Raw genomic sequence first — 11,776 nt, forward strand, 5'->3', positions numbered from 1 at the left:
GTCCAATTCATCTTTTACACATGCTCTAGAAATAAAATATTTAGAAAGGTCATTTCTGTTTTCAATTGAAGCCACTTCTATTTTGTTAACTAAATAACTTTTTCCTCTCCCATGAAATAGTTCTTGGAGTCCTTCCTCTGTGCACTAGCCAGCCGACAACCAATGCACTGGTTATTTAAATAGGGCTTGTTGACTGGGTTATGCTCCATTTTAGTTACATAAACACATCCATTATTAAGGCTGAGAGTTAAACCCTGTTCAAGGGAAGATAAACAATGATCCATTTCCCAGCTAAGTTTTAGGATTGTCTATCAGAATACTTTCTGCAAAGAGAAGCAGAGAAACCCTGTCCAGTACCCGCTGACCCCCTCAGTCAGTAAGAAAAGTTTGTCTAATGGAAACTATTTTGATATTGAGTGGTAGTCATAATTTCTGTCTGAAGAACCACCTGGGAATAAATAGGAAATTAAATATTTTCTGACTTATTCCCACACCTTAGTGAACACGAGCAGCCATCAACATCAGTTGGTTGGATAGGAGAGTAAATGCGACAGAAATAAAAGAGTAGTCAAGAAAAGATGATGAAAAATTCATTATAATAACACACCGCCTTTACTCTAGAGAGTTAAACCATCTTTGAAGTCTTAGTTAATTTTCTAGTGATATCAGAACTTACTTTTATGATCAGTAGTGATTCGTTGTGATTGGTTTTATGACTTAGCATACACTATACCACAAAAGAAGGTTCTGAGTGCATAACTGCTGTTAATAGGCAGCTGATTTTATATCTATATATCTGATAGGTTCATATAGCATTGTATAAATCTTCTAATTCCATTGGCTCCTCTGTATCTTCTGCAGGACTCAAAGACAATATTACAGTTTTCCTCATCATGTAATATTACATGGCTTGATCTTTCTATATTTATAAAGCTTCCATTTCATGTGGTTTTGAACCCATGAGTGTTTGAATTGTAAAAAATTCCCCCTAAATTACCTTCTCTATCATCATAAGTTGATCTAAATGTTTAGTAACATGCTTTTGTCCTAAAATATATTTTTTGCATCTAACTTTCTTTGACTAATATTTTACTTCTTTAAAAACTCATTATACCTTTTATATAGGAAATGTTTGCTATAATCAATAAATAACTGAATATTAATTTTCATTCACTCTAATGGTCTCTGTATTAGTTAGGTTATTTAATATACCCATATGTAATTATATTCACACATGTCAGTTTTTGTTTCTATATGTTTCATATGTTTTTTCATTGTTCTCTCCTTTTATAAGGTATATTTCACCTAGATATGTTGTGTTGTAATGTGTATTTTTTGGGTGTTTTTCAATATTTTCTTGATTTATTTTTACTGTAGTAGTTTAAAGGTTTTTTTTTTTGTCTTTTGTTTTGTTTTTGTTTTTTAAGGTTTATATGTTTGTTTTGTGTAAGTACACTGTCACTGTCTTCAGATACACCAGAAGAGGGCATCGAATCTCATTACAGATGGTTGTGAGCCACCATGTGGTTGGTGGAGATTAAACTCAAGACCTCTGGAAGAGCAGTCAGTGCCACTCAGCCATCTCTCCAGCCCCTTAAGGGTTTTTCCTACACATCTTATCTTTCATGGTTTAGGCTGAAAGTCTAATGAAATGTAGAGCTTCTCCTGTATATATCACTATTCTACACTCTTCTTTTCTCATCATTTTCTACATTATTTTATATATCATAAAACCTCAGCAACTCATCGTAATAATTAGTACTTTGTATCATTCTTCTTTCAGGGTGGTAACAGAGTAAGGACAGTCTATATTAACATAATTTTCTTTAAACACATTTTGGTTATTTTATCTGTATTTCTTTGGTTATTTTTTTCTGTAATTATATTTAGAGGTTTTTTCTTAACATTGTGCTCTTATTATATACAATGCTTTATGTCCCAGCAAACTCAGTTCTACCACTGGTACCAGTCAACCACAGCACTATGAGGTGTAGGCTCTATAGTGCAATGATAAAGATCTCACTGTATTTTTTATGAAACAGATTACAGAATATGAAGAAGATAAAAATGTTTGTCTCTCCACCTCTTCCTTCTTAGTCATTTGGATTTGCCGTGGCTGTGGTTTTCTTATGTGTAACTTAAAGACCTTAAAGACCTTTTTTTTTGAGGCAGATCCTACAATCATTGATTTCTTTTGTTTGTTTTATTAAATCTGACAATGATTTTGTTTTCATGTTTAAATCAGATTTACTAGACAGTGTATTTTAGTTATTTCTGTGATTTTTAATTTGATTTTGCTTGCAGTAACTTGAATCTGTGAGCATGTGTTGTTCTGACCTCTAGTGCTTATCAACCACATGATATACTGTGTGGATCCTTTTTCTTGATGTATTGTTTTTCCCTGGTTGAGTTTTTTAAATTTCTTTTTCTCTAGAATTTTAAAACCTCTAAGTCTGAGTAGGTCTTCTATATTTATTCTGCTTGGACCTTTTGTACTCAGATTTACATTTTTATCATTACTATGGGGAGTTTTGAACTTTTTATTAAAACTATTTGTTCTAATTCCTCTAATTGCTCACATGACATGGGTGTTCACTGTTCCTGGAAAACGTTTATTTTGTTTTATTGTATTTTATGAAATGGACGAATCCCTTTAGTCCTTCTCTAAAACGTACTATTTATAATTCTCTCAACATTCTGTACATGCAGACACTATCTCCAAAGTGTGTTCTCTCTTCCATGTCTCTAGGGTCTTTTATCATATGTGTCCATTTGCTATCGACTAATAGGAAATTTTCCATACTGTCATTATACCAGTACTTTAGTGCTCAATTTTTTATGATAATTTTATTTGGGAAAATATGAACATGCTCTGCTGTGATTTTTGTCTTGAATTATTCTTTGTATCAGAATGCTGTGTGTCCTATAACTTCAGTTTTACCTGTTGAGTAGAAATAGAGAGAAAACCAGACCTATCTATTCATTAATGGTTCAGTATTTTAGAGGTCCTCTTAGGACTAAGAAAATAAAACAAATCATAGTTCAGTAAATTACCACAACATTCATAACATTGTGTTATAAGTCTTAGATAAAGTTTTGCATGAATATATTATATGAACATACATAAGTAAATATGTACACATGTTCGTTTTCAAAGTAGGGATATGAGCAATGGAATGGTTACTTTTAAGGATGGAAAATAGAGCCATGTGAAAACAGAATCTTAATTTTGAAGATTTGTTTTGTGATAATTTAAGGCTGGGAAAATTTTATGCTCAGCCCATTTTGCTTTAAAGTTTTGAATTTGCATTTTGAAGGTGATATTAACACATGGTGGGTTGTTTCTCCTCTTGTCTGTTGTTTTCACTCTCTCCTACCTACAGAAAAGAGGAAAACCAGCCTGCTGGATCAGCTGACCAACACCAGTGGGACGGTCATTGGCGTGACTTCCTGCATTGTGATCATCCTTATTATCGTTTCTGTCATTGTACAGATCAAACAGCCTCGTAAAAAATACGTCCAAAGGAAGTCAGACTTTGACCAGACCGTTTTCCAGGAGGTGTTTGAGCCTCCCCACTATGAGTTATGTACGCTCAGAGGAACTGGAGCAACAGCCGACTTTGCAGACGTGGCGGAAGACTTTGAAAATTACCATAAACTGAGGAGATCATCTTCCAAATGCATCCATGACCATCACTGTGGATCCCAACTGTCCAGCGCGAAAGGCAGTCGCAGTAACCTCAGCACAAGGGACGCTTCCATTTTGGCAGAGATACCCACACAGCCAGTCAAGCCCCTCATCCCACCCGTGAACAGAAGGAACATCCTGGTCATGAAACACAACTACTCACAAGATGCCGCCGATGCCTGTGACATCGACGAGATTGAGGAGGTGCCCACCACAAGCCACAGGCTATCCAGACACGAAAAATCTGTCCAGCGGTCAGTATCCATAGATATTTAAATGATGGCAACTGTAACTGAAAACGGAAATGCTGCTATGGCATTGAGTTCTAGTCTGTCTTCATGCTCACTTGCCCTGTGAATGATAGTGTGCTAGTCAGCTTTTTATATCCTACACATGAGCATGAAATATACACGTGTGCAATGACACATGTACACACAGACCAAAGATTTTTACTTCTGTATATGTGAAAACTATTTCTACACAAACAGGGCATCTCATTTATGATAAAGATTTAGGCAACCAATCTGACTTCACAGTCATAGTTGTTGCTCTTATCAATATTTATATATTTTAAGACATAAAATAATTTTTGGAAAATATTGTGTTACCAAGATAGCTATATTATCTTATTGGACATTTTTAATTCAAAATATTTTTCAATAGAATCTATTTATTTTGCTAAGAAAGTAAAAGTATATTTTTCTGTATAACATAATATTTATATTACAAATTATATTTTATAACATTGAATGCTAAAATACTGAAAATTTATATTTAAATACAGAAATCAGGAGAGACATTTTCATTCATTTTTCATTTATACATATATATATAATATTACATTTTAAATATTAACATTCCTAAAATGAGTATAAATATTTGGACAGAAAAATTTGAAATTAATAATGTATTTTTAAATTCCAAAACATATCAAGTTGAGTTATGCTGTGTTTGCATGTTTTCTATACTTTACCTAATTATATAGATATAGAGATTTTATTCATAAATTATAAAATATCTAATTTGATTTAATATATTTTGCATGCTGTTGTTATACCATTGTTCTTGTTGTTTTATTAACTTTAGGAGTGTTTGTTAAGAAAATATATGTATTTATATTTTGTGCAAATATTACTTTGTTGAATGAAATAGCCATAACATTCCAGGTTCTGCCTCATTGGGTCTCTAAGCAAACATGAATCTGAATACAACACAACTAGGGTCTAAACGAAAATTCAAGGTAAGCAAATGCCCTTGGCTCCTTCTTCCCTTGTTATATTGTATCTTGCTCTGTTTCACTGTAATTGTCTCATAGTATTTCAGGGCATGTGGTTTGTGTTCATTATTTCTTAAGCTACCTATCTCATGGCATTTCATACTTTGAAGTATAGTGGATGCAATGGTAACGGAGTGACTATTCTTAGGATAGATGGCTTAATAATAAATTTTAATATTCTTCCATCACAAATTTTTCAACAACAGAATTAGCTAATACTCACATTGGGAGATAAAGATGATAAAAGCAACAACATTTCCTCAAAAGTAGCTCAAGATACCTATGTTTTCCAATAATCCAATATAAGAATACTCATTCTTAATGAGACTAAAGCATTAGAGTGGCAATTATTGATATAATTTGACTATAATCTATTTGACTTGCAACACCAAGTCTTCAGTAATATTCATACAATTTATGTGGCTTTTATATTTGCATGAACAATTAGCATATCTCACTAAAATTAAATGTGGCATATTGATCAAATTTTATTTCATAAAATTTTAAAGAATGTTTTATTCTTTAAAAGCCTCATAACCTTCAGCTGTCCACCTGTGCATCTATGTGTCATGAAATATCACACCGGTTTTACATCTTCACTTAGTCGTCTGTGTTTATTTTACCCTAATTCATCTCCAATTAAATTTGCTTCACAGCTAATCTCCTCAAGCTTACCAACTGTTCTTGAATTAGAACATATTCTATGCTCAGTATATCTTAATAATTTGGTGTGTTTGTCATATTTTTTTTCCCACTGGGAGAAAATGTTTTAACTGTGCTTTATTTTCAGAGAAGAACTATTTATACAAACATGGGGACTGTGAAAAGAAAATTCCGTAGTGAATTGTGAAAAGTGGACATATTTCTAAATTCATTCCACTGCCTTTATCCAAACTTAAGAGTTGCAGACATGTGTTATTCCTTCGGCAAGACTCCCTGCTGCTGCACAATGATGTGTCCATTTCCTAATTTGGTTGCTGATCACCAAGTGCTCCTTAGGTTTTAAATACATTCTGAGATTTACGGAAACTTGAAGAAGAAATTAGTTCCTGATTGAGACTACCCCAGCTTTATGTTTACTGTCGTTTTCACATTATTTATATGTTGTTTACGTGTCTTTGTTACATGATTGTACTTATGTGATTTGTGGGAAAAGAAAAAAAAAAACCACAACTTTGGGTGAACCTTGTGTTACATGTCCATTGTTTTCATTATATAGACTGCTTGAAAATAGTGCATTCCTGCGTGATTTTGAGCAAGCTTCAGTGAAAAATGCTAAAGTGGACCATGAAAACACCATCTAGAGGCTCAATGGACTGTACACACCTGTTGTTTTATTATAATTAAATTTAGTAAAACATAATGAGTAAAATCTAGATTGCAATAAGACAAATCTCTCTCTCCCCCTCTCTGTCGTTATCTTTGTCCTCCGCCCTTATTGTTTCTATGTACCCCTGCTTTCCTTTTTGTTTTTACCAAGGGAAGATACCGAGTTTCACAAATGGCTTTTTGAAATCAGGTATTTTACCATTCAAACTCTACAACAGAATTTCGTTTGATTAAGCACTTAGCAATATGACTGAACTGACAGTTTGAGAAAATACCCTGCATGTCAGTACTGGATATTTAGGTTGGAAAAAAATGCCCTCTTTCTTAGACACATTGTAAAAAGCATGCATTCTCAAATACTGCTGTTACTGTTCCATTTCTTTGTGTCATATGCTTGCTACTTGTAACTTTTATATAAATATATATAAAATGTATAATAATTTCCTAATTTGAGTTAAGAGAATTGTTTCTTCTACTGTGATAAAAAGCAGAGTTACCTAAGTACATGATTTGTTACTTTCAACACTCTCTAGGTTACAGGATGCCATTTGATACTGAGGCTTACTTCCCTACATATTTGATTATTAACATCTTACAAGTATCTTCTTTTATATTAAAAGTCTCTCTAAGTCAATCCTTAAAAGTCATAGACCATTTTATGACTGAACTGTAACCTTCTGAGTTACTTCTTACCCATACACACCTATACCTGAATGCTTAATGGTTGCAGTAAGTTTCATACAGAAAAACTAAAACCCTTATATCACACAGAAGTTCTGTTGAATTATATTCATCCTCATAAACACTAAATGGATACCTTTTTAAATAAAAAAATGTACTCTTAAACAATTAAATTTAAAGTTACATTTACAGTAAGCCCGTTTACTACTTTCAAAATAGCCAAATTCTCAATAATAAAACCAGGAACTTCAAATAGCAAAGAAATCTAGTCTAAGACAACAGCCGGAGAAGCATTTACAATCTAAATGGATATTCCTGTCATATGGCCCTAATAGGAGGCCAATCCAGTATATATTACAGTATAAATAAAAGAAAACATCAACAAGTAAACAGAGATAAAGTAAATTGTAATAGAAAACACTAACTAAAAAATACAGCAATTCTTGAATATTGGAAACATTATCAAGGTACTTTGTGGGGTACTTGCAGCACACGGACAGGAGTACTCGGTGGCCAACCTGTAATTACAGCTATATGAAGACAGAGAAGGGCAAACAATTTAACTAAATGAGCTGAAAGAGAGAAGCCTGAACTCAACAAGAGCCCCTTCCTTAGCAAACAGTGGAAACTGAGTGAAGACGATGCTCAGTGTGGACTTCTGGCCTACACACACACACACACACACACACACACACACACACGCTCATAAAAAGAAAATAGCATACAAAGGATCATTCTTTGAGTTAATTTAACAAATTGTCCCAGAAGAAAATGTACTGACATAATGAATATCATCTTTCTTTAGCATGATACTTACACATATCTTGATAAAAATTCACCTTTACCCACTGTGCTAGACAAATTATTTGTTACCACATATAATGTTGTGCCCATTAATTAAAAGTTGGCACTCCAGATTATCATTCAACTTAGTTCTACTATTTTGGGTTATGTCATCTCTTTAGGGGTCCTCATTGGACATTATTAACTTTGAATGAACAATCTCAAAGACTTGATATATGTGTCCCTGTGTGTTTCATTACACAACAATGAAGACAACTAAATTGAGTAGATACATCACCATGCACCTGTCATGTAGATTTACAGGTTTTTCCAATTTTTTTGCAGATCTATAAAATCCTGCAAATCCGCTTATTCTATGCTGAAAGGTATTTATGCCTCAAACCCACTAAGTGGATACCTTCTTTTTTGACATTAAAGTGAATTAAGTATAAATTTAAGGATGGATGACTCACATGTATTTGATTATGATTACTCCATGGGAAAAATAATCCCTTTTAGAAGATGTACATCATTATGGATGATGATCAATCAACTTACAGATATTGACTTGTCGATAGGGGAGATGCTAGGATCACTTTCCAGAGTCCTTGAGGCCTGTGATTGTTCCTATTAGAGATGCTATATTGTAATCCAGATGTGGGAGTCAAGAAAAGGATTCAATTATATATTGGAACTCCCTACAGGTGCCTTCATAAAGTCCAATATTGAGATTTTTGACATTAAAAATAAATATTAACTACATCAGACGTTTTTGGTTTAATATAAACCTTTGGACAATCTTTTAAAAATGCGTAACACTTGTAGTAGAAAGAAGTGTTCAAAACCATCAAACAAGTTTATCAATTAATATTTTATTCACAAAGTGAATTTAAATAAACTAGCATAAGAGCTATATTGATTCAATGAGCTCCTTTTAAATACATCACTATGTAAATTTGTTGATTCATTCTTTAGAATCTTGGTGGTAGCCCATGTTACATGAAATACCCACGTCAGCTTGAGTTTAGCTTTGCAATTCTGTCCAAGGGCAGTGCAATTGCTCAACACAAGGTTGATGTTCTGATGTCTAATTCTTGATTTTTTTTCTGTACCTGTTTTTATAAACATGCATATTTTATGCATAATTTCACAAAGTAGACCTGATATTTGATTTGCCATAACTTAATTTAGTCATGTAATTAAAATATGCAGTAAGCATAACTGGAGATCAATGTCACAAGGTCCTTAGAGGAGAGTCAGCCCTGTCCTAGAGATGCGGATTCTTTTACCTACTTTTTGTTCTATTGAGAATATTTAAGAGCATTGAGTAGACTCACAATTCTGCCTCCCAACATTTTAAGTTTGTTCTTTTGCATTATGTGAATATTCTCTTAAGCTTTGCATTAGCTTCCTCTGTATCCCCCAAAGGAAGTCAAGATTTTCTTACAATACAGGTTTTGCTTCTTTTATTTTTAGATCAAGAATGGATTTTCATGGACTAAAAGTATTGAAATAAGTTGGATAATATTGTTCTGAGTCTTATCACCTTTGAGTAGCAACAACAAACTGCATCATTTTTTTGATAGTCAAATAAATGATACTATCCAGTTTGAATGATAGTAATTCTCAATTCTGTAGGGAAGTGAAATAAATAAATGATTTAAAATTCATCTGAATTCTAAATGGATATGATAGAGACTGTAAGATTTTTCATCTAATGAGCACAAGGGTTAGTTGCTATGCATACATTCCTCCATTAAACAATATTTATCACTGCTTGATGAGATAGATGCAGACAAAATATCATCAAGTAGTTAAAAGAATATGATAAATGGAACTTGAGTTAATTAGTTGTTCTTTATTTCTTTAGTTAATATTCCTTATATTCCCTTTAAAAAATTGGAGAAAAAAAACTACATATCAATTTTTTTCTTAAAAAATGTCTTTTAATCACTTATACAACTCAATAATTCCAAAGCAACTTTTAATTTAGAATTGTAACTATTCATCTTGTAATGAATTTAGATTGTTCTAAAATTTAACTAAATCATATTATTTGAGTAAACCTAACAGAGAAACAAAGGGAAGAAATAAGTAAGTAATGTCAGGAACACAATTTAGGACTTTCCCCGGGTACCAAACTGTGTGCTTTCTGTTGTTTTCCTAAGGAGGGACATGCTTTTCTCTAACATCCCTTCATTTCCTTATGTCAGGAAACAAATGCAAAAGCAAGCTTCATCAAGCTTCTGTCATTTGCTTGGAGCATTTGGAGAAGTTTTGTATTCATGTGAACCAGCATGAGCATACCATCGGTTGCTTTTCTCTTTGGGAATCATTACAGTTGTGCAGCCAGCACATTCTTTGTCCCTATCATCTTTCTCTCTTCAACTGCTGAGCCATGCTATTTTCCAGCCATTCATTGAAAAATTGTTTGGGGGTGTCTCTTGCTACTCACCAATACTCAAGCAAAAATTACATCTGACCAGGACGTATGATGTGTAAGTTATTTAAAATAAAATTATTCCTTTTGTATCACATTATTAAATTTGTAGTCTTTATTCACTTTCCCTAGAATTAAAACATATAAATATTGCTAGATTTTTTGGGGGGTTATAGGGGGTGTCTGTGCAATCTGTATACCGAAACCTCTTCTTCAGCACATTTGAAAAAAAAGGATAATGGTGGAGACTGGTGGAGGAACAGTGCTTAGAACTATAGAAGGAAGACACTTCCACTCACAATATTTTTTACCATGTTACCTATCTCAAAACTCTAATTAGATTTCCCTGGGTCCCGCTCATCTGTTGAACACAAAATATAATTGACTATCGAGCAAATAAAATAGATATGATATGGTATACTCAAGATGTGAGAAGTTGAAATATGAGAATAGCATTTTCTTAGGAGAACCAGATGAGCCCTATAAAGTGTAGGCTTCCTAAGAAGACAGAGAAAGAGACCATTGCCAACACGTGCAAGGAAATATTTGTGTTTAGAGTAATTAGGTCATACACAGACTTGAGGACCATTACTTGATTTGGGTGGCAAGTAAAGAAGGGTTACAGAAAATATGGTTCCAACAGTAGACAGAGTTGGTGGTGTGTTTCTGGGGATACTAGGTGCTTAGCCCAGAGTTTGCATTTTGTTCAAAAATAAACTTAGTGTATTTTGGGATGGTGTGAATGGAGACTTCTCTGAAGACCGTATGCTTATTAACTGGGGTGCAGAACGACACATACTGAATTCAATTAATATGATGGATAATAAGACAATAAAGGTAACAGATGGTTGGAGGGGCCAGAGTATGTCTTGCCACCTTATTTATTTTCTACAATATGTTAATTCCATGGTTGTGGTTAATGAGGAAACATACTGAGGGTCACATGACAAAGTCCATGCTCAGAGATTTACACTAAATCTTTACGTTGAACCAAAAAAAAAATGTGATTCTTTGAATGAAACTACTGCAAACAGTGTATACTATTAGCTTTTGTGCAGTCAAGAAAAGTGAACTGGTTTATAACTTTTATAAGACTCTGTAAGTGGTGAGTTCATTTCTTATACCGAGCTGACTACTACAGTGTTTTCCACCAATGTGCAAATATAACTCTGTTAATTAGTGTACTTACTTCATCAAGAGAAGTTGAAACATATCCATATTGCCCCATAATTTTGTGTTTATTCATCTGTAAAATGTGTATCATAAAAGCTTCTTTTCACATGAAACTGTCAAGGCCAAATGATCATGCACTGGAAGATATTTTTTATATTCTATGATGCATTGTAAAAATAAATCATTTTCTCAAGTTGTGTGTAAACTTCATTTTCTAATTGACATGGTGCCTACGCATCTATAAAAGACAGCAGGAAAAGACATCTGCTTCTCATGCCTCGATAAAACATGTGACTTCCAGAAGCCATTGAATCTGACATCCTGTGGATGCCGTTCCCTCCAGGAAAAATTCCTTTGCACCTTCATATCAAATGCTGTTCATCACTAGTGTGAGCAGCAGTGGAAC

At 33.4% G+C, this 11,776-nt stretch overlaps 1 protein-coding gene across 11 annotated transcripts in view; it reads left to right on the top strand.

The window, feature by feature from the left end:
- Nucleotides 1-11,563, top strand: part of Neto1 (neuropilin (NRP) and tolloid (TLL)-like 1) — a 111,907-nt gene extending 100,344 nt beyond the window's left edge. For 4 of the 11 annotated variants that reach the window (XR_003952521.1, NM_144946.5, NM_001360910.1 and 1 more), the window contains 3 exons: nucleotides 3,384-3,942; nucleotides 4,855-4,928; nucleotides 5,755-10,297. Coding sequence is in view for 6 of the 11 variants with exons in the window: in NM_144946.5 (NP_659195.3) it covers nucleotides 3,384-3,942; nucleotides 4,855-4,915 (620 nt within the window). In the remaining 5 variants the exon portion in view is untranslated. Of the gene's footprint in view, nucleotides 1-3,383; nucleotides 3,943-4,854; nucleotides 4,929-5,754 lie in introns of all 11 variants that reach the window. The other 7 variants (XR_386371.4, XR_386370.3, XR_001782368.2 and 4 more) reach the window with 7 other exon arrangements.
- The last annotated feature ends 213 nt before the right edge of the window (nucleotides 11,564-11,776 follow it).

This window comes from Mus musculus, chromosome 18 (assembly GCF_000001635.26).
Source record: "Mus musculus strain C57BL/6J chromosome 18, GRCm38.p6 C57BL/6J".
In the NCBI taxonomy this organism is placed as follows: Eukaryota; Metazoa; Chordata; class Mammalia; order Rodentia; family Muridae; genus Mus; species Mus musculus.